We start from the raw sequence: 24,924 nt of genomic DNA, 5'->3' as shown, positions 1-24,924 counted from the left end.
TATAGTTTTCCTTGTTAACAAATTCAGAAAAGAAATGCACTAAAGAGGTATAAAATGTATAAGTTTGGAAGACATTAAAAGATTGTTTTTGGTTGGTAATACAAGTTAGTATAGAGAGTAATTTAGGTACATTTTGGACTCACCAAAATAGGAGAGGAAATGGAGTATTTTTGCTGAATTTATCAAATGCAAATGGACTAGACATCATTGATGTACTTATTGCCTGTATATATTTTATACAGTTATTGTACTTATTGTATATAGTTTTTCTTATATTAGTTATAACTTTTTTAGACAAAAAAGGAGGAAATGTCATGTTTTTTTTTGTGTGTGTGCTCTAACAAATAAAGTTTGCCAGGGTATTTGGGGACAAAGCTAGCCACCATATTAAAAATAGAGGTCAGGCAATGTTAGCACATGCCTTTAATCCTAGCATTCAAGAGGCAGAGATTCATCTGAATCTCTGTGAGTTCAATGCCACACTGGCAAAAGAGCCAGGCATGGAGGCACATGCCTTTAATCTCACCATTAGTTTAACCATAGAGGTCTGGAGGTCTGTACAAACACACAGGAAGTAAGAGAACTGGGCGAAAAGAGGAAGTAAGGCAGTTTTAGATGTTCTGAGTTAGTGAAAGGAGAATACTGGTTTTATGCATGTTTGTGCCATATGAGTCCACAGTGAATATTCAGGGATTTTATGAGACAGCAACATTCACTTTTTGACATAGGAGGGAAGAAAAAATATCAGATGGATTTATAGATTTCAGTTTTTCTATATTTTCTTAGAGTTTATTGAATGAAATACATTATATTATAAATCAGGTAAGATATTTTACCTTAATGGTTTTCAGACTGGCATTTAACAAAACTTAGATCTTAGAAGCAGCTTAATGCTTGTCATTTTCCTCATATGATAAGTTGTGTTCTGTATCCTTCAGCTTCGTGATGGGCCATTTCACTCTATCCTGAGAGATCATGACTCATTTCCATATCTACATCAACTCTCCCACAAAGACAAATATCTTACTCTCGCCATGATCATTTTGATGGATTATTTCAGCTGCATCTGGTCACAACAGATGATGAAAAAAGTACTACATTTTTACCAGAGATAAGAAAAGAGATTCCAATTAACAGAGCCTCTTTAGCCTTTGTGAATGTGATTCCAAGACTCACCTTTATACAGTTATACAAGAAACTGGCATATATGTGTCATTATCTAGTAATGATATTATCAGCAAAAGTTATTGTATATGGTAACACTAATTTCTCTTCAAGCTGTGAAATTTCAAACTTTGAAAAATGAAAAATGCAGACACACAGAAAACTGGGTCACAAATTCACAATTGTCTGTTATTATAAATAATGGAATGTCATCTCTGCCTTAGTGTGTGGGACTTTCTCATTTTCACACAGCCACAGTAAAATTTGTGTATTTAGAACTCTTACTCATACTATGAAGTCTTGCAAATACCCAGAACATATATCCTTTGGAACACTGGGGAGGCTGAATTTGACCACAAGTTTAACATCTGCTTCATGAAAGAGGAATGCATTACATATGAGACTATCGATTCTTTGAATAGTCTCAGATCTATCATTTGTACAACAGTCCATTCAGCTCTTACACAGTCTGGGAGGATATGTATCATTTGGCAATTCCTGCAAGGTTACTTCATAAAATAAGGTTGGAAGTGTGAAACCTTTAGGCTGTTCTTCTATAACATTTAATGCAATGTTGACATTTGTTCTTTAAATTCCTCTGTCTAGGTATGAATATATTTATAATGTTTTTAAACAAACTTTTCTAAAACTTTTATCTTGGCACTCATTAGACAAACTTATTTTTAAATGTATTTTATTATTATTGTGTGTTTTAATTTTATACATCTGCCATGGGTTCCTCTGTCCTCCCCCTTCCCCCCCAAAACCCACCTTCCCCCCAATACATTCCCTCCATTCCCATGTCCTCCAGGACCAAGACACCCCTGGGGATTCATATAAACCTGGTGGATTCAATACAGGCAGGTCCTGTTCCCTCCTTCCAGACTGAGCATGTGTCCCTGTGTAAGCCCATGGTTTCAAACAGCCAGCTCATGCACTAAGGACAGGTCCTGGTCCCACAGACTGGGTGCCTTCCAAACAGATCAAGCTATTCAATTGTCTCACTCATCCAGAGGGCCTGATCTCCCTGCAGGCTCCACAGCCGTTGGTTCATAATTCATGTGCTTCCATTCGTTTGGCTATTTGTCCCTGTGCTTTTTGCAATCTTGGATTCAACAATTCACACTCTTAAAGTCCCTCCTCTTTCAGGACAGTTGACTCCTGGAGCTCCACCTGGGGCCTGGCTGATGATCTCAGCATCCACTTCCATCAGTTATTGGATGAGAGAACCAAGACAAATATTAGGGTGTTTAGTCATCTGATCACCAGACTAGGTAAGATCAGGCTTTCTCTTGACCATTGCCAGTAGTCTACAGAGGATATATCATTGTGGATTTCTGAGGACCTCTTGAGCACTCTGCCTATTCCTATTCTCATGTGGTCTTCATTTATCATGGTCTGTTATTCCTTGTTCTCCCTTTCTGTTCTTCATCCAGCTGGGATCTCCTGCTCCCCTAATCTTTCTTTCCCTCAAATTTTGCCCTTCATTACTCCCACTGTCGTCCAGCTTGTTCATGTAGATCTCTTCCATTTCTCTGTCATTGGGTGATCCCTGTGTCTTTCCTAGGGTCCTGTTTTCTAGGTAGCCTCCCTGGAGTTGTGTAGCAGTCTAGTCATCTTTGTTTTACATCTAGTATCCTCCTATGACTGAGTACATACTGTGTTTGTCCTTCTGAGTCTGGGTTACCTCACTCAGGATGATTTTTTCTGGATCCATCCTTTTACCTGCAAACCTCATGGTGTCATTGTTTTTCTCTGGTGAGTAGTACTCCATTGTGTATATGTACCATATTTTCTTTATCCATTCTTGAGTTGAAGGGCATCTAGGTTGTTTCCAGGTTCTGGCTATTACAAACAAAGCTGATATGAACATAGCTGAGCAAATGCCCTTGTGGTATGATTGACCATTCCTTGGGTATATGCCCAAGAGTGCTACAGCTGGGTCTTGGGGGAGATGGATTCCCAATTTTCTAAGGAAGCACCATATTGATTTCCAAAGTGGGTGTACAAGCTTGCACTCCTACCAGCAGTGGAGGAGAGTTCCCCTTGCTCCACATCCTCTCCAGCATAAGCTGTCTTCTGAGTTTTTGATCTTAGCCACTCTGACAGGTGTAAGGTGGTATCTCAGAGTCATTTTGATTTGCATTTCCCAGATAATTAGGGATGTTAAGCAATTCCTTAAATTTTGTTCAGCCATTTGAACTTCCTCTATTAAGAATTCTCTGTTTAGTTATATAGCCCATTTCTTAATTGAACCTTTGGGCATTTCATTTTATCATTAAAAATGTTTGTCTTGACTTCCAGAGACTCAGAGACTAAACCTGAGCTCCCATCTGGACCAGAGGTGAGAGCCTGGGGTTATAGCCAGAGAGGCAACTGCCCTTGGGTCCCACCACTGGATACAGGCCATCCCAGGAGGACCTGACAAAATTGGCCTCAGATTCTGGCCAATGGGCGGGCCCTATGGGAAGGCTCCCCATTTCCAAGACTGCAGGCAGACCCTGCAGTCTGTACATCCTGCCCCCACACCCATCTGCCTGAGACCCCAGCCACTTCCTGAGAATCAGAGACCAGCCCCCAGCTTCCATCCTGCCCTGGAACTCCCATCTGGACCAAAGACCAGAGGAACTCCCATCTGGACATGAGGAGCTCACTTCTGGACAAAATAAGGAGACCCCGAGACTCAGAGTCCAGAATCCAGGCTCCTATCTGGCCAGCTCTCCCATCTGGCCCAGAGCTTCCTTCTGGACCAGAAATAGGCTCCCTAAATCTGTCAGCACTCTCTGGACCAAGTACACTGATAAGACCAAGAACAAACCCAAGAGGAGATGGCCAGACCTCAAGGCAGAAGTACATACAACAAAATAAAGAGCAATACAGCATCACCAGAACCTAGCCCTTCTCCAACAGCTAGACCTGAACATAATGGAATGGAAGAAGAAGAAGAAGAAGAAGAAGAAGAAGAAGAAGAAGAAGAAGAAGAAGAAGAAAACAACCTTATAATTAACATCATAAAGAGGCTAGAGCCTTACATAGAAGAAATCAAAAATAAAGTAGAGGAACAGACAAACAAAAAATGGGAAGAACACTATAAAAAACTAGAGGAAAGGACAAGTAAAGCAGAAGAAAACAATAAGTCCTTGAAAGAAAATCATGAAAAAGCAGGGGAGACAGTCCAAGACCTGAAGAGGGAAATAGAAAAAATGAAGAAGACACAAGCAGAAGTATTGTTGGAAATAGAAAATCTGAGTAAACAAACAGGAACTTCATAGGAAAGTATAACCAACAGTATGCAAGAGATGGAAGAGAAGACCTCTGGTGTTGAAGATAGGGTAGAAGAAATAGATTCATCAGTAAAAGAAAACACTAAAACCAACAAAGACATGACCCAAAATGTCCAAGAAATTTGGGACACCATGAAAAGAAAAAACCTACAAATAATAGAGATAGAGGAAGGAAAAGAATACCAACTCAAAGGCACAGAAAATATATTTAACAAGATCATAGAAGAAAACTTTCCATACTTAAAGAAGGAAATGCCTGTGAAGATACAAGAAGCCTATAGAACACCAAACAGACTAGACCCCCCAAAAAAGTCCCCTTGCCACATAATAATTAAACAACTAAATGTACAGAATAAAGAAAGAATATTAAGGGCAGCAAAGGAAAAAGGCCAAATGACTTATAAAGGCAAACCCATCAGAATAACACCCAATCTCTCAATGGAAACTTTGAAAGCCAGAAGGACCTGGACAGATATAATGCAGACACTAAGAGACCAAGAATGCCAGCCTAGACTAATATACCCAGCAAAACTTTCAATCATCATAGATGGAGTGAACAAGACCTTCCAAGACAAAACCAGATTTAAACAATACTTATCCACAAACCCAGCCCTACAGAAAGCACTAGAAGTAAAATTCCAACCTAAGGAAGGCTGATACACCCAGAAAAACACAGGCAATAGATAACACCACAGCAGTAAACCCCAAAGAAGAGAAGTACACACACACTACCACCAAAAAAAAATAAAATAAAATAACAACAGGAACGAACAATCACTGGTCATTAATATCCATTAATATCAATGGACTTAATTCACCCATAAAAAAAACACAGACTAACAGAACGGATATGAAAACAGGACCCATCTTTCTGCTGCATACAAGAAACACACCTCAAATTCAAAGACAGACACCTCCTAAGAATAAAAGGCTGGGAAAAGACTTTCCAATCAAATGGTCTTAGGAAGCAAGCTGGTGTAGCCATCAAAGTATCAAGCAAAATAGACTTCAAACTAAAATCAATCAAAAGAGATGATGAAGGACATTGCATACTCATTGCAGGAAAGATCCACCAAGATGAAGTCTCAATTCTGAACATTTATTCACCAAACACAAGGGCACCCACATATGTAAAAGAAACATTACTAAAGCTCAAATCACATATAAAACCCCACACATTAATAGTGGGAGACTTCAACACCCCACTTTCACCTCTGGACAGATCGGCCAAATGGAAACTTAACAGAGACATGATGGCCTTAACTGATGTTATGGCTCAAATGGACTTAATCAATATCTACAGAACATTCCACCTGAACAAAAAGGAATATGCCTTCTTCTCAACACCCCATGGAACCTTCTCTAAAATCAACCACATAGTTGGTCACAAAGCAAATCTCAACAGATACAAAACAATTGGAATAACCTCCTGTGTAATATCAGACCACCATGGTTTAAAGTTAGATTTCAACAACAGAAAAAACTACAGAAAACCTACAATCTCATAGAAACTGTATAATGCTCAACTGAATCAACAATGGGTTAAGGAATAAATAAATAAATAAATAAATAAATAAATAAATAAATAAATAAATAAATAAAAAAGACTTCCTAGAGATCAATGAAAATGAATACCCAAACTTATGGGATACTATGAAAGCAGTGCTAAGAGGGAAATTCATAGCACTGAGTGCCCACATAAAGAAGCTGGAGAAATCTCATGCTAGTGACTTGACAGCACACCTGAGAGCCTGTGAACAAAAAGAAGCAAACTCTCCCAGGAGGAACAGATGCCAGGAAATTATCAAATTGAGAGCTGAAATCAATAAAATAGAATTAAAGAGACCAATACAAAGGATTAATGAAACAAAGAGTTGGTTCTTTGAGAAGATCAACAAGATAGACAAGCCCTTATCCAAACTAACCAAAAGACAGAGAGAGAGCATGCAAATTAACAAAATCAGAAATGAAAAGGGGGACATAACAACAGACAATGAGGAAATCCAGATAATCATCAGGTCATACTTCAAAACCTCTACTACACAAAACAGGAAAATCTAAAAGATGTGGATAACTTTCTGGATAGGTACCACATACCTAAGTTAAGTCAAGACCAGATGAGCCATTTAAATAGTCCAATAACCCCTAAGGAAATAGAATCAGTCATTAAAAGTCTCCCAACCAAAAAAAGCCCTGGACCCCATGGTTTCAGTGCAGAATTCTACCAGATCTTCAAAGAAGACTTAATACCAATACTCTTTAAATTGTTCCACACAATAGAAGCTGAAAGTATATTATTAAACTCTTTCTATGAGGCTACAATTTCCCTAATTCCTAAACCAAACAAAGATGCAACAAAGAAAGAATAATACAGACCTATCTCCCTCATGAACATTGATGTAAAAATACTCAATAAAATTCTGGCCAACAGACTCCAAGAACACATCAAAACAATTATCCATCATGATCAAGTAGGCTTCATCCCAGGGGAATTTCAACATATGAAATTCTGTCAATGTAATACACCATATAAACAAACTCAAAGAAAAAAACTCACAAGATCATCTCAATAGATGCAGAAAAGGCATTTGACAAAATCCAACACCCCTTCATAATAAAGGTCTTGGAGCAATCAGGAATAAAGGGAAAATACCTAAACATAATAAGGGCAATCTACAGGAAGCCAACAGCCAACATCAAATTAAATAGAGAGAAACTCAAAGCAATACCACTAAAATCAGGAACAAGGCAAGGCTGTCCCCTCTCCCCATACTTATTCAATATAGTACTTGAAGTTCTAGCCAGAGCTATAAGACAACATAAAGAGATTAAGGGGATACAAATTGGAAAGCAAGAAGTCAAGCTGTCCCTATTTGCAGATGACATGATAGTATACATGAGTGACCCCAAAAATTCAACCAAGGAACTGATACAGCTAATAAAAACCTTCAGCAACATAGAAGGATACAAGATCAACTCAAAAAAATCAGTAGCCCTCCTATATACAATAGACAAACAGGCTGAGAAGGAAATCAGAGATACATCACCCTTTACAATAGCCACATATGATATAAAATACCTTGAGGTTACACTGAATAAGCATGTGAAGGACCTATATGACAAGAACTTTAAGTCCCTGAAAAAAGGAACTGAAGAAGATGTCAGGAAATGGAAAGATCTCCCATGCTCATGGATAGGCAGGATTAACATAGTAAAAATGGCGATCTTACCAAAAGCAATCTACAGATTCAACGCAATCCCCATCAAATTACCATCACAATTCTTCACAGATCTAGAAAGAATAATACTCAACTTCATATGGAAAAACAAAAAAACCAGAATAGCCAAAAGAATCCTGTACAATAAAACAACCTCTGGAGGCATCACAATCCCCGACCTCAAGCTCTACTATAGAGCTACAGTAATAAAAACAGCTTGGTACTGGCATAAACACTGACAGGTGTACCAATGGAATTGAATTGAAGACCCTGCCATTAGTCCGCACACCTATGAACATACAATTTTTGACAAAGAAGCCAAAAATGTGCAATGGAAAAGAGAAAGCATCTTCAACAAATGGTGCTGGCATAACTGGTTGTCAATGTGTAGAAGGCTGCAAATAGATCCATATCTGTCACCATGCACAAAACTTAAGTCCAAGTGGATCAAAGAACTCAACATAAATCCAGTTACTCTGAACCTGATAGAAGAGAAAGTAGGAAGTACTCTTGAATTCATTGGCACTGGAGATCTCTTTCTAAATATAACACCAGTAGCACAGACACTGAGAGAAACAATCAATCAATGGGACCTGTTGAAACTGAGAAGCTTTTGTAGAGCAAAGGACACGGTCAACAAGACAAAGCAACAGCCTACAGAATGGGAAAAGGTCTTCACAAACCCCACATCTGACAGAGGGCTGATATCCAGAATATATAAAGAACTCAAGAAATTAAACATCAAAATGCCCAACAGCCCAATGAAGAAATGGGCTTTAGAACTAAAGAGAGAATTCTCCACAGAGGAAGTTCAAATGGCTGAAAGACATTTAAGGAATTGCTCAACATCCCCAATTATCCAGGAAATGCAAATCAAAACGACTCTGAAATACCACCTTACACCTGTCAGAGTGGCTAAGGTTGAAAACACAGAAGACAGCTTATTCTGGAGAGGATGTGGAGCAAGGGGAACTCTCCTCCACTGCTGGTGGGAATGCAAGCTTGTACAGCCACTTTGAAAATCAATATGGCGCTTCCTTAGAAAATTGGGAATCCATCTCCCCCAAGACCCAGCTATAGCACTCTTGGGCATATACCCAAGGAATGCTCAATCATCTCACATGGGCATTTGCTCAGCTATATTCATATGAGCATTGTTTGTAACAGCCAGAACCTGGAAACAACCTAGATGCCCTTCAACTCAAGAATGGATAAAGAAAGTATGGTACAGATACACAATGGAGTAGTACTCAGCAGAGAAAAACAATGACATCATAAGGTTTGCAGGCAAATGGACGGACCTGGAAAAAAATCATCCTGTGTGAGGTAACCTAAACTCTGAAAGACAAACATGGTATGTACTCACTCATAGTAGGATACTAGATGTAAAACAAAGATGACTAGACTTCTACACAACTCCAGAGAGGCTACCTAGAAAACGGGACCCTAGGAAAGACACAGGGATCACCCAATGACAGAGAAATGGATGAGGTCTACATGATCAACCTGGACAACAGTGGGAGTAATGAAGGGCAAGATTTGAGAGAAAAAAAGCTTAGCGGTGCAGGAGATCCCAGTTGGTGAAGAACAGAAAGGGAGAATGAGGAATAACAGACCATGATAAATGAAGACCACATGAGAACAGGAATAGGCAGAGTGCTCGAGAGGTCCCCAGAAATCCACAGTGATATATCCTCTGTAGACTGTTTCTATTGGTCAAGAAAAAGCCTGATCTGACCTAGTCTGGTCATCAGATGACTAAACACCCCAACAGTAGTCTTGGAACTTTCATCCAATAACTGTTGGAAGTGGCTGCAGAGATCCTCAGCCATGCCTCAGGTGGAGCTCCAGGTGTCCAACAGTCAGGAAAGAGGAGGGACTTTAAGAGTGTGAATTGTTGAATCCAAGATTGCAAAAAGCACAGGGACAAATAGCCAATTGAAAGAAAGCACATGAATTATGAACCAACGGCTGTGGAGCCCCTAGCTAGATCAGACCCTCTGGATGAGTGAGACAATTGAATAGCTTGATGTGTTTGGGAGGCACCCAAGCTGTGGGACCAGGACCTGTCCTTAGTGCATGAGCTGGCTGTTTGGAACTTTGGGCTTACACAGAGACACATGCTCATCCTGGAAGGAGGGGACAGGACCTGCCTGTACTGAATCCACCAGGTTTAAATTAATCCCCGGGGGTGTCTTGGTCCTGGAGGACATGGGTATGGAGGGGAGGGGCTGGGGGGAAAGTCGAGGTGGGGGCGGGAGGAGGGAGAACAGGGGAACCCATGGCTGATGTATAAAATTAAAACACATAATAAAAAAAAAGAATTTCATGTCTTCTCTACAAATAGGATTTTCTATATTTGTACTTGAGACTCACACATAATAGAAATTCATTTTTGTGAGACTGACTTAATTAGTTTATCTCCTTCCACTGTATCCTTTTCTGGGCAAATGACATAACTTCATTTTTATTAATACTTTCACAGTTTCATCAATGTATTTTGACCATATTAACCTTGTTCCCTAAGTCTTCCTAGATTCTCTCTTGACTACTCACCAAATTTTCTTCCCTCTTTTTGCTTTTAAACCCCTCAAGGCCTGTTATTGTTGCATTTATACTGTTGTATGTATTCCTTTGACTGGAACATGATTGACTTACCAAAAGATCCAACCTTAACAAAAGCTGGTTCTCCTCCAGAGTAGCATATCTCACTAGCCAAGAGATCCTTAGCTAGGATGTGAGTTCTTCTTGTTGCATACTAGGATTGCATCTGCCTTGAATGTGAATGCTGCAATAAGTACTGTGAGTTCATATGAGCAACTGCAATGCTGTATCTAGAAACGTTGTTTTCTTATAGTCATTCATTGCCTTTGGCTCTTAGAATCTTTCTTCAATAAGACCTGAGCCTTGGAAAGATGGCATGTGATATAAGTATCCTATTTATGGCAGAGAATTTCATAGTCTTGTATTTTTTCCACGTTCCAAGTTGTAGTTTTCTGTGTTAACCACCATCTATTGTGATTTAAAATTTATTAAAAAGGTAAGAATTTAGAGATGCACTACTCTATGGATATTAGGATAAGTCACAAGGAGTTGGTTTAATAAAATATCCATTTAGCAGAATAATAGTAGTAGGTCTTCCCCCAGGACTCACAACATTTTCTGGTTAGATGTTCTTGGCTCTTTGGCTCTTTAACACTGTTAATTATGTTTTTCCTCTCATGAATCTGCCCTTAAATTGAACAAGAATATGATTGTAGCATTATTGCAATACTGGCATGATTCTCATATTTGTAATTAACTGCTTTCTGATTGGATTTTAGCCCTGTTCCATAAGAGGGAATTCATACCTAGTACAGGAAATAGAGTCAAAAGAGCAAGCCTGACAAGTACTTAGACTTTTGGAAGAAATATTATTACTATATTTAGATAAATTGTCATGCACCCACACTTCTTCTAAATATATATGTTTATACTCATAGACAAATGATACTCCCAGCTTTCAGTAGAAAATCAGATCTATTTATTCTAATTGCAGATGCATAGCTGGCAGCCCAAAGTACTGAAGTGACCATTGAGACCTCAGTCATAAACAGGACCTCTGTACGCCTCTCCTATTCTGTTCATGATTAAGTATAAGGAGGAGAGGTCTTATGTGGGACCACACAGACAGCCACACATGCAAGGTGCTAATTTCTGAGCATGGCAAAGGCACTGCAGCCATGACGTCACAGTATCTGAATTAGGGAAATCATGGTGCTCTGCTCCTCCCAGATGATTGGCTACTAATAGATTCCTGTTGAGAGACAGTCATTCCGTTTAGTTTCACAACCACTGAGAACCCAACCAGCCTTCAGTGGATGGATCCAAAGTCATGGCCAAAAAGATGATACTGTTAATCTCAGTGGATCTGAACAAAAAAGCAATACAAGAAGCAGGGAAGCAACTTCTAGGGAGGAGGCAGAGCAGGAATGATAAGAATAGGAGGGAGTTAGAATTGGTTTGTGACTATCAGAACATGTGTGATACTTGTAGTTAATTGTCAAAGAGCAAGCTCAATGAAAGTTAAAGGGGGACTGGAGAGATGGAATAGTGGTTAGCAGCATTTGGTGCCATGTAGACAACCCAAATGTTTGTTTCCAGAACACACATGATAGCTCATAACCATCTCTAAGTCCAGTCACCTCTACTGGCCCCTGAGGGCACTGTATACACAATGCACTTTTGCATATTCAGGAAAAACAACCATACACACAAATTTTTGAGATCAGACGTGGTGACAGTTTTCTGAATGTTTAAATTTTTTGTACCATCCACTGACCAATAATTTAACGATTCCTGGGCTTGAATAAAGACAGGCCCTCTGTTTTATAGGCTTCAAAGAAGGAAAGATGTTAGGAGGCCAGCTCTCTAGAGAGTAGTTAAGTTCATGGAGAAGAGATAATAAAATTCACTGGTCTGCTGTGAATCAACAGGATGAAATTCTTGTCTTTCCTGGCCTGTGTCCCAGAGGATTATCAGATGGTTAAAGTAGGATGATGTAAGGAGAGGGAAATGCACTCAATGAGCAGTTATATAAAGCTGTAACTTCCTCATCTGATGATCCTGTGAGTGTGCAGTTTGGGGCAGGAGTGGAGAGGGTGTGTGTGGACATTGTTTCTGAGATCTTACATGTTTTCAGTTCATTGTACTGTGTGGTCTGGTTCACAGCTTCAGTTTCCACCATTCAGGGAAAAGCCTGAGCTGCTGCTATATAGGGACCTTCCTCAAAGAAAGTGTGCAGGTGAGTGTCAGAGCTCTGAAATTGAGCCCAGGCTTGTTCCTCTGAGGACTCAAGAGCCAGTCCTTATTAGTGTAGTGTGATTGCTCTGAGTGCTTACCACATCACTCATTCACTTTTTGTTCAGGATGTTAAATTGGGACATGAATATTAAAGTAGTTAATTCCAGTTTCACTGCTTACAAGAAATGGCAGAAACAGAATCCAAAATGGAATAAGGAATCTAAGGTAATGGTAGAAGTTTACTTCACAGTTAAAGGCAGTAGGTGAAGGCCACAGAGTGGTGGTGCATGTCTTTAAATCTAGCACTAGTGAGGCAGATGCAGGCAGATCTCTATGAGTTTGAGGCTAGGCTGGTCTATAGAGAGAGTTCAGAACAGCCAGAGCTGGGATACAGAGAAACCCTGTCTCTAAAATCCCAAACCAAAACAACAGCAAAAGAAAAGGTAGTAGGTATATGTAGGACTCTGATGCACAGAAGTACTGGCATTTTTGTATTAGAAGAGACTCACTGTACTGTTTTTATGATGAGAAAAATCAGAGAATGGCATTCTTAAAAGTCTCATTTTTCAAAAGAAGTCGTGAAATGTTTTTGAAAGCATCACTTCTCATTCTGGATAAACACACACACACACACACACACACACACACACACACACACACACACACACACACTGAAAAACGGAATGTTTCTATGAGGTTGTTGGTTGTTTCTTTTCTCTGCTGAAAATGCCCATGAAGTCTTCTCTTGTCTGTTATTGTGGGAACATTTATATTCCTGATGTCCAATATACTCTCTCAGCATATTAGATTTCTCATTTTTTTTCACAAATTGCCTGCTTATCCCTTATTCTTTTCTTATTCCCAGATATGTGTTTGTAGCAATGTGCAAAAGTTTCTTTTATGTGCATGAATCTGTTAATCAGTAGTCACACTTGTGTCCAACTTGCCTCTTGTTCTTCAGAAAGAATTCAGCAATATGCCATTTATTTGTCTGTCCTGTCTTGCCATCAGGTCATTTTTGTACATGATTCCAGTGTTTTTCTTCATATTTGTTATTCCTTATTTTGCTATTGGAATGTCTGTAATAAGATGCATTCCCAAAGAAGGGCAGCATCACCTTCATCCATTACTTACAGGGCACTCACTCTCCTCATTTAAGCAACATTCATGTATTTGATTTGACCATACTCAAACACACAGCTCTATGTGCATCTGGAAGTGTTTCTTTAAATCATATTTGGTTACTCTCAAGTCTTCAGAAGTTTGACTTTAAATTATTTACCCTTGTGATGTCATCAAATAATTGTTAATTTATATATTTGGTTCACATTGAACACACTAAAGTTAGAGCTGACTGTTATGTAAAGTCGAAGAAATCCCTGGGGTCAAGGAAAGAAGGGAGGAGAGGAGACAGCGAGGTCAAGCAGCTACCCAATAATGCTGCATGGGTTCAGAGGCCTCCTCAGCTGCCATATGCCACAGTGATAACAGTTCACAACTTGTTAAATATACTTCTGTGTCTAACATTTATTTCATAAGAAACAAATAAATCATCATTTCAAAGCCTCCATGCTTGTATTTCATCACATAGCTTTTAAACTGAAAACTACAAGATAAGAATGTGAAGTCTTTCAACACAAAGGGGTGATGAGTGCTGAAGGAAAGGACAACACTAAGTTTCTTGCTGTGGTCATCACATGCTGTGTACCTGTGTGGAATTACCCCATGTATGCCATGCATATGAGTAGTTACTAGAGATCAATTATCAGTTAAAAATGGAAACACAATAGAAACAGTGCCTGACATCATAATCACCCTTCCTTTCCCTTTCCTGTGCTTCCCTACACTAAAGGAAGCAGGTAATACTTGCATTTGTGAGACTGTGGACACAGAAGCTAAACATAAGGAGAGTGAGAGCATGTGAAAAAATGTAGTAGAGGAGAGAATATGGTTAATAGACTCTAGAATGTCTAGAAATGTCACAGTGAGTCACAACATTTTGAATAACTAAAAAAATACTGGTGATACTAAATAAATCTGGATACAATTAAAATGAAAACAACCTCCATAATCTCATTGTATTATGGTAAAAACAATTTTAACCTTGACCTTTTTTGCTTCAGGGTCCTTAGTATATCTTAAAGTATCTCTCTACATGTTAAGTGTATATATATATTATGTATGCTAATGTTCTTTTCTAGTTCTCTGCCTACCTTCTCACTAAATAACAGCCATCGATTTGTAACAGTCGATGTTTGTAGTGCAAATTAGCTGTTTCACATCCTGTTGTAAAATCGGTCCTGTGGCTTGATTGTGATGGGCTTTTGTATTCTTTTTCATGAATTTATAATTACACCAATGTTGAAATAACATTTTTGCTATTAGGTCAAACTGTGGTTCGCACTATGAAGCAATTTCATTTCCAGTGAACATAGAGCAGTGTTTCGAAACACTTAGCTGTCATATAAGTAGGCCTCATTACAGGATGGGCTGCCATTGAGGCAAAGAACATCCCATTACACAGAGTGATTGGGTCAGAATGTCACCTACTTAGCATGCAGGAAATCCTGAGTGCAATTCCCCTAAAATACATAAACCTTTCCACGGGCACACACATGCAAACGGATAGACAGACACATTAAAAAGGCAGTTCCTAACTTCCTTTTCAATTACACCTGCTTTAATTTTCTTCATAGCATTTTCACTCTTGGTTATGTTATAATTATTTTAAAAGAGTTTTATTTTTTATTGTATATATGCATGTGGACACATCTATTAAAAGTGTGAAATCTGGTGAGTCTGTGCATAGGCAAATATATGCAATACTATCACTCCAAAAAGTAGTGGATATGATTTCTTTCTTTTCCTATATTCTTTTGATTCATATGTATGAATTGTTTTGTTGCCAACCCTATAAAATCCCTTAACACTGCATGTACATGATCAGCAGACACTATGTGCTCATAATAATTCCTCATTAATATTGTAAACTATATTATCACTGATGGAAATGCTCAGATAATGAAAGAAATATTTCTCAAAATTACCATCAGGGACTGCCTACTAGGACAAGTTCCATGGACACAATCCAGAAGTTAATATGTTAAAAATATAAAGTGTAGCATATCACCTATATCAGTAATGTGAGAGTAAGAATCACGCTGCTCTTTTCTTGCCTCATAGACACATCTGACTCATGGAATCAGGGAACAACACAAAAAGAATTTCAAAATTTCTTCTTCTTGGATTTTCAGAGAACCCAGACCTTCAATTCCTCATTTTTTCACTATTCTTGTCCATGTACCTGGTCACAGTGTTTGGGAACCTCATCATCATCATGGCCATCATCTCACAGTCTCACCTGCATACACCCATGTACTTCTTCCTCTCTAACCTGTCTTTTGTGGACATCTGCTTCACCTCCACCACAGTCCCAAAGATGCTGGTGAACATCCAGACACAGAGCAAGGCCATCACCTATAAACACTGCATCACCCAGATGTGTTTCTTCTTGGTTTTTGCAGAATTGGACAATTTGCTCCTGGCTGTGATGGCCTATGATCGATATGTGGCCATCTGTCACCCGCTGCATTACACAGTCACAATGAACCCCCATCACTGCATTCTGATGGTTCTACTGTCCATGGTCGTTAGTGTCTTCCATGCCTTGCTACAGAGCTTAGTGGTGCTACAATTGTCCTTCTGCACACATGTAGAAATCCCCCATTTCTTCTGTGAGCTTAATCAGCTGGCCCAACTCACCTGCTCAAATAACTTTCCAAGCCACCTCACAATGCATCTTGCACCTGTCCTATTGGCCGCTGCTTCCCTCAGTGCAATCCTTTACTCTTACTTCAAGATAGGCTCCTCCATATGGGCTATCTCCTCAGCTCAGGGGAAGTACAAGGCATTTTCTACCTGTGCATCTCACCTCTGCATTGTCTCCTTATTTTACAGCACAGGCCTAGGAGTGTACCTCAGTTCTGCTATGACCCAAAGCTCACACTCTGCTGCAAGAGCCTCAGTGATGTACACTGTGGTCACCCCCATGCTGAACCCCTTCGTTTATAGTCTAAGGAATAAAGATGTGAAAAGAGCCCTGGAAAGACTCTTAGGAGGAAAACTAAATTGTCCCATAGCACTGAGCTGAAGAAGTCTCTGGGTTGCAGGGGTTGAAGCTACAGAACTGGATATTTGGTCACTGTCTTCAGATCATGAATGGAGAAGGTTCATCTAAATATTTTGTGGAGGGTCTGAAGTGATTGTTCAAAGGTGAAGAGTACCTGCTGCTCTTTGAGAGGATCAAAATTTAGTTCCCAGAACCCATGTTGGAAGTTCATGACTGCCTGTAACTCCAGCCCCAAGGGATGCAACACCCTCTTCTGACCTTTCTAGATACCTACATTAATAGACACAATACCCCCTATACACGTGCATAAATAAAAATAAAATAGATCTTATAAATTCAAACAAATATTTCCCAGCATCTCCATTACTCTCATTCTTGCTCTGTACATAATATATGCAAGTCGCATTAATAAGATTTTTCTTCTCTCTCTCATGCAGCAGCTTTCTACTCTATGGTAGTCCTGGATTCCCAACACAAAACTGAAAGTATACAGCTATTGCCACTTATCCAGCTCGTCAGCAGTGCTGACTTCTTCGTGTGTGACATATATTATATACAGTAATACTTAATTTTGTTTTGTTTTGCTAACATATAAGCAAGCATGGCCCTCAGGGGAAAAGCAGGCTTGGCAACTAATGCAGTATTCACTGTAACTGCAGAAAATGTGAAGCCTGAGTTTTGTCTTGTACTTGCTGTTCTCTGCATAGTACCATCTGAATTTTGCTCGATAGTGTGAACTTTAGATGCGCTTTTTGACTGCTGGTTAGTGTTTTATATGTTGCATTAATTTTTCTTTTCATATATGAACACATATATTGACTTCCATATTATGTTTTTTGTTTATTTGTTTGTTTTGTTTTGTTTTGTTTTGTTTTGTTTTGTTTTGTTTTTCGAGACAGTCTTACTCTGTGTAGCTTTGTGCCTTTCCTGGAACTCACTCTGTAGTCCAGGCTGGACTCGAACTCACAGAGATCCACCTGCCTCTGCCTCCCAAGTGCTGGGATTAAAGGTGTGCACCACCACCGCCCAGCCCATATTATGTTTTAATTCATACACATGGCCAATACAGGCCAATAATGAGCCTGTATGTCAAATTGCAATGTAAACAACATTTAATATGCGTACATTGAAGTTTTCTAACAATTTTGATGTACACAAGGCTTTATTGTTATGCTCCTATACTTTACAACTTGAAAATTTATGTATTCAGTCTACCAAAACATTGTTTTTGAATTTATTTATATTTTAAATTTATTATTATCATTGTTACTGCTTTTATTGTGTATGTGTGTTTGTATCTGAGTGGATTTGTGTCTCCAGGTAGTGTGTGTCACAGCACATGTGGGAAGGTCCCATGAAAACTTCAAGCAATCAGTTCCCTCCTTCTAACTTTGGTGGAATCCAAAATCAAATTCAGTTTACCAAGCTTGCTCAGAAATCATCCCATTGGAATCTGTACCACCATTTTTCTGCAGTGATTATTCATAGTCTAGATAATATTTTCATCTCTCATACACAAAGCCCATGTGATGAAAATGCATAAATGATGACTTGTCTAGAGCTACTTTGGAGTATAGGCCTGGGAAATAAGGGGGGCTGATGTGGTCATAAAGGACAACACTAGTGATGTTAGGGTAATGAAATGTTTCTGTGTTTTGACCAGTTCAGTTGTTACCTATGTGGGTATGATATTATGCTGTAGTTCTGTGTTTTGACTGGTTCAGTTGTTATGATTGTAGGTGTGATATCATGCTATAGTTTTGTGTTTTGTTATCACCAAGGAAATGGAGGAAAGGGTGAAGGGAAGACTGCCTGTTGTTTTTGACCAATGCATCACAATCCACAACTGTCACCAAATAAATCTATTATTAAGTGCAAAAGGTCAAAATACAACAAAATCTTGTGTTTAAGAGCTTAAATTCTAATTCTACATGCTGGAGATATAGCCCAGTGGTTTGTAGTACTTAAAGCTTTAGCAGAGGATGTGGTTGATAAACCCAGCAGCCATGTGGCTAGTTAGAACAATCTGTAACCCAATTTCAAGGGGATTTGACACCCTATTCTGATATCTGTGGTACCAGGCATGCACATACATGTATGCAGACAAAACATTCATACATATAGATAGAGTAAATACTTTTTTAATTTAAAGAAAAAAGTTTTGAAACTATATATATATATATATATACCTATTTTTTAATATTTTAATATTTAGTTAGAATATAATTGCATCATTTCTCCTCCCCATCCCTGCCCTTTCCCACCCAAACTTCATGGTCTTTTCTTTTTAGACACTGTCATCACAAATATATGGATGAATAAATATCAATGCAAACATTGAGTCCTTCAGTGTTGCCAGCACATATGAGTTTCAAGGGCTGACCACTCACTATTGGATAACCAGTCAGAGGACTCATCCTTAGAGAAGATAAAAACTTCTCGGATTTCCACATCTACATTGTGAGGTCAGCTGGTTTTGGAAATGTTCAATTCTTGTTCATACAGCCATATCGCTGAGATTTCATGAGTGTTATTGCTAAAATTAAGCTGTTTTATTTAAATGAAAACATGTACATAGGAGGCATAATATGGAGCTGTTCATCAAAGGCTATGTACACAAGGTGGCCTGGTTCCCAGGTGAGGTAGATGCCCTTGAGGGAAGCTATCTTGGAACGGAGATGGGGAGCTGGCTGCCTTCTAGGGCTCCATCCTGAGCACATTACTCCTTGTGTAGTGGAATAAGTGTCTACAAACATCTTTGCCAGGGCACTTTTCTTTTGTTTAATGGAGGAACTGAGTTGGGACCTGGTGTGAAACATCACCTAAGCAAGGGAAGGAGGAAGGTTGAGTTAACCTTTTTAACTCCATCACACTGTTTCTGCATGCTACTAGATTCTGTCCACCTGGAGCAGCACATCCTTAGACTCTCCTTGTCCTCAGGCTTTAAAGCTCCTGGCGATCCTTAGTCTTTGCAGCAGAAACTCATTTCCATATAACTTCTATTTTTTTTCTAGCACAAGAAGCAATCAAACTTGTGAAAATGTATTCACACTGTTGGAGGACATATATAAATAATGAAGTATAACCTGAAATTTTAAGCTGAAATGAACCTCTTTTCCCACTACATTGTTGTTTGTTAGGACATTTTATTAGCAACAGATGAAACTAGAACACATGAAGAATATATACATTGAAAGTTAAGAAAAAGACTAAGGAAAAGAAGACCAAAAAGTATATTAAACACAAAATCTGTATACACATAACACATATATGTTATCCAATAGTGAATTGTCAGCATGAGAAACACATACATGCAGTCCACACTTAGGGACTTATATATGTATGTGGGTAAAAATAATAATCAAAGAAAAAGTCTGTCAACTTGAGAGTGTAAGGAGCCATGGGAGGGGCTGGAAGGAGGATGGGAAGGGGGAATTAATATAACTCTATTTCATTTGAAAACATATTACATAAATGGTGTCAATAACAATAATAATAATGATAATAATAATAATAATAATAATAATAATAATAATAAATGAGTACTGTCATCTGTAGACAGAAGTTTCTCTGGTCTTGTCCAGCCCAGGTTGGGACAAATCTCTCCCACCTGCATCCTGCAGCTGCTTAGTCCTAAGTAAACACACAGAGGCCTATATTACTTACAAACTGTATGGTCTCTGGGTCATCTTATGTTAGCTAGCTCTTTAACTTAATTCCACCCATTCCTATTAATCTATATGTTGCCACATGGCCATGGCTTTACTGGTCTACTGGCATCTTGTTGCTCCTTTGGTGATGGGCTGGTGTCTCTCCACTCTCCTTCTCATCTTTCTCTACTTTGAATGTAAGCCTAATATTATTTTGCCTCACCATTGTCTAAACAGCTTTATTTATCAACCAATCAGAGCAACACAGTGTACAGAAAGACATTCCACAGCAGTCATCTTTATAATGTTCTTACAGACAGTGTGGAGTCTGTTACATCTCTAACAATCCAAGGAACCTTGATTTTCACAACACTGTGGGAAGCATTAGGTAATGGATTACAGTTAAGACAATTATAAAAATTTTGGCACCTCACATATCCCTGGGAAGACGAAAGGATTCATTGTGGAGGTGAAAAACCTATACAGATTTGGGAGTTCTGTAATAGAATTCTGCCTCATCTTTCATCTTGCGAACCATCAACTCCTCATGGGGCAGCTCAGATTCAAATTCCCTCTTCTGTCTAGACTATCTGACACCCATGTTTCTACTGCTTTATGACAATGAATTCTTTAACTCTGTGGAGTGAGAGGATATGTGTACGCATGTGCAAATGTATGTTCATGTAGTGAGCGCACATGTGAGCAGTGCATATGTATTTGTACACATGTGAGTTTGGGGGCTAGTGGTAAGCCTTTCCTGTATCACTTCTTAGGTGCCATCCTGACTTTTAATACAAGGGCTTGCCTGGGATGAATGGGCTCTGGAGTGTCCTGGGTTAGGATATAAGATATTGCTGCCACTGTAAAGCCTGTTTGGACTAAATTTTGCACTATCTTTTTTCCTTTCTCTGCACAAATTCAGCAGTCTTATAGAAGTGAGAGAATAAATAGAAGTCTAAAATTTGCTCCTACTAGGATTTGCAGAGAATCAGTTCTTTAGTCCTCTCCTTTGAAGTGTTTCTCTACACATACCTGCTCAGAAGTACTGTGTACAGTCATGTTCATTGCATTAGTTGGGGTTCTCTAAAAATAGAATTGGAATATGTATTTCAAAGGAAATTAGTGTGTGTTGGAAAGGATGAGAACCAGGTAATAGATCAACTCACAAGGCTTAGCAATTTCTCCATAGTGGTGAAGGCCTGAAGTACTCCTAGAGAGCTGCTGGTCTTCAGTCCAGTTTGAAAGACTGAAGAAGCTTGGTTCCAATACCAGAAAAGGGTGGCAGCAGTGGTAATAACAGAGTAGATACCTTCACCAACAAGGGCTGAAGGTGGGCAAGTAAAAACAACAGGTTTACCCTCATACCTCCTTAGAGCTGAACTTTCAGTAGAAAATATCTCCATTCGGGGCAAGGGTCTTCCCTCAGTTAATTCTTCACAGAAATACTTTCATCCATGCAGAGTCATATCTCTTAGTTTATTCTAGACTCTAACTATTGAACAACCAAGATTAAAGACCAAAGTGGACCCACTTGTGAGCCTAACACAATCAATAACTTATCCTCCTCCTATGATATTTAATGTCAAAAGTAGGCAACAGCAAGGTCATGATTCTTCTCAACATGATATAATTATCCAGCTTTCAACTTAAAATACAGTACCCCTTGAAAAGTAGAAGAGAAACACTCATAGTTATTATGACCCTCTTTTCTGTAAGATATCACATGGTTTTGGCTGCTATTCATACCTTCTTTCCTCTACTACCCATTCTGTATTCCCTCCATGTTCAACAAACACCCAAGCAGGTTTTTGTTCTTTACCTGGAGATGTTACAAGCAAATTTCTTTCTGAATGGTTTGGACCATTTATCATCTTGCATCCCCACATAGCAATGGAATCATTACCTTTCATTTGCTCTTTGGAGAACATTCAGACAAAGAAAGCAATTTCACATTTGAAGCCTGCTTCACACAGAGGCTCATAAGTACCTTTCACTTACTGCTCACCTGTTGGGAAGTAACTGAATCTGAAAATGGAGGAGATGTAGTACCCAATTTGAACCCACTAAACTCTGGTTGTTAGTTCCAAACTCAGGATCACATAGGTGATCCTAGTTAAATTCTGTGGAAAAAGAATAAGTAATAAACACAAAAAATAGATTTTTAAGGAAAAATGGACAGTGGTAGAAGGGAAATAAAAGAAGGTAGTGGAAGAGTAACAAGAACATTCATGTATGAAATTTTCAGAGAACAGAGTTTACTTATATAAACTGAAAAAACAGAGTTAAGAATCGTTAAGACTTCCTGATCGGTGGTGGTGGTGCACACCTTTAATCCCAGCATTCGGGAGGCACAGCCAGGCGGATCTCTGTGAGTTCGAGACCAGCCTGGTCTACAAAGCAAGTTCCAGGAAAGGTGCAAAGCTACACAGAGAAACCCTGTTTGGAAAAACCAAACCAAAACAAAGCAAAACAAACAAACAAAAAAATCATGCAGACTTCTGGTGAGATGATGGACTAGAAACTGCCTTGTTGTGGAATAAGAAAAAGAAAACACTCCATTCCAGTAAGAAAATTTTTGGAAATTCTCAAAGGTAGAACAGCTAAGAAAAGTAGGGTAGCTGGAGTTTTCTCTCTGGGTCCCGCCAAGCTCTGGCAGTCTAACAGCCCACTTATAAAATAAACACACAGATGCTTACATTATTTAAACTGTTTGGCCTAATGTCTCAGGCTTCTTGTTAGCTGTTCTTATATCTTAAATTAACCCATTTCTATTAGCCTATAAGTTGCCAAGTGGCTCGTGGCTTACTGGTACCTTACATCTTGCTTGTCATGGTGGTGGCTGGCATCATCTCTCTGACTCAGCCTTTCTGTTCCCAGACTTCTCTCTCCTTGTCGTGCCTATACTTCCTGCCTGGCTACTGGCCAGTCAGTGTTTTATTTATTAACCAATCAGAGCAACACATTTAACATACAGAACATCCCACAGCAAAGTAAAGAAATGAAGGTGGAGAATGATAAAACAATAAAGCAAATCAAACAGGACCAATGTAAGGCTCCCCTGTGGAAGGAGGTGAATCAGAAGCTTCATTCTTTCCCCATCTTCTCTTTTTCTTCTTTTACTTAACCTTGACTTTTTTTCTCCTTTCCCTGACTCCTTACTTTATCTAATTCACATTTACACATTTACCTTAAATGAGTTCAAAGTTTATACCAAGTAGATTTACAACTTGCTATTTTGTAGCAATTGGTGACATATGAATGTGATTGAATTGATCTTTAGTATATTTCTATACTTTTCCACAGCTTGATGTCATTACCATGAAAGAACTTTGTTCTGTCTAAGTGAATCTGGAGAATGAAACAATGAAAGATTTAGCATGCCCAATAAAAAGATTCCCAGCCCTCAGTGACTGGATCCAAAGACAAAAGAAGGGAAAGTGCCAGATCAAGATTTCAAAAACTTACTGGCTAAAATGACCCATGACCTTAAAAGAGAAACAAACAAGCATATGAATACAATCTAGGGTCTGCAGGCTGAAGCATACAGCACAGAAGCAAAAGACAGATGGGAAATCAACAGTATGGATGAAAAAGCAACATGAAAAAGAATTTAGAAAAGAAATTGAGACTTTGAAAAATGTATGTGTGTTGATTGTGGAAAAACTTAATATAGTGAATAAAAACCACAAAGGGAAGCATGTCCAACAAGCTTAAATATGCATAGAAAGACTATCAGGAATGGGGGACAAGTCTGAGGAAATATTTTTTACAAACATTAGTTAAAAAAATAGTACAACCACAATTCCTAATAACTGTGTTGCACAATCTTTTGTCTTTTGATTTGTCTCTTGATTAAGAGATAAAGCCTAATAATTATGGAGAGAGAAGAAGATACTGGGAGAAACACAAAAGCCATGGAGATGGTTTTTGGTGAAATCACAGAAGAAGGTTTTCCAAGTCCAGAGAAAGAAACAGACATACCAGTGAGTAATAGCATCAAGAACCTTGAATACACATGATCAGAGATGGCTATCTCCACAGCTATGGCTTCTGGGCATGAGAGCTGGACAATATCAATCCAATCCAATCAAAACTCCAGTGTAAAGAGGGAAAAGACTCATGAGACTGAACACCTAGCTGAGTGGCTACTGGACACTGAGGAAGGAAAAGTCAATTTTCTTTAGTGGGATGGCCTATGGTAGGTGGCCTATACTCCAACTGATAGTGGCCTATGCCCATGAACTTTTTAAAGAAAGCAGGAAGAGGCTCTGGCAGATTTAGGGAGCAGGAGCAGAAGGAGGATATGATGTAAATATTGTATACATGATAAAATTTTGAAAGAATATATTAAAAGTTGCATGGAAAAAATGCCACCTCTCCCATAAAGGCAGAAAAGTCAAAATAACCCCAGATATCTCAGCAACATTAAAAGACAGGAACATGTAGAAGGATGTGTTTTCAGTCTTGGCAGTATATAATCAAGAATGCCACATCCATCAAAGTTATAATTAAACTTTTTTGAAGTATAAGAATATTTTAAGTACACGCTAACAGAGTTTATGACCACCAATACCACATGCAGATGATACTAAATGGAAAACTATAAGCAGAGGTTGAAGAAAGGCATAGAAGTCGTGAGAATAGAGGGGAAAACAGAGAGGGGGAAGTGTGAAAGAATCCATCATGTGTAACATGTT

At 38.8% G+C, this 24,924-nt stretch overlaps 1 protein-coding gene across 1 annotated transcript; it reads left to right on the top strand.

Annotated features, from left to right (window-relative positions):
- Positions 1–15,644: 15,644 nt before the first annotated feature.
- Positions 15,645–16,598, top strand: LOC118576275 (olfactory receptor 8-like). Its single transcript, XM_036176588.1, has one exon. The coding sequence runs from the start codon at positions 15,645–15,647 to the stop codon at positions 16,596–16,598; it is 954 nt and encodes a 317-aa protein (XP_036032481.1).
- The last annotated feature ends 8,326 nt before the right edge of the window (positions 16,599–24,924 follow it).

Source organism: Onychomys torridus, unplaced genomic scaffold, assembly GCF_903995425.1.
Source record: "Onychomys torridus unplaced genomic scaffold, mOncTor1.1, whole genome shotgun sequence".
NCBI lineage: Eukaryota > Metazoa > Chordata > Mammalia > Rodentia > Cricetidae > Onychomys > Onychomys torridus.
This window is presented reverse-complemented; position numbering and strand designations above follow the sequence as displayed.

What these genes read in the sequence shown, in the direction of transcription:
- LOC118576275 (XM_036176588.1), top strand. Translation starts at nt 15,645, where the DNA reads ATGGAATCAGGGAACAACACAAAAAGAATTTCAAAATTTCTTCTTCTT.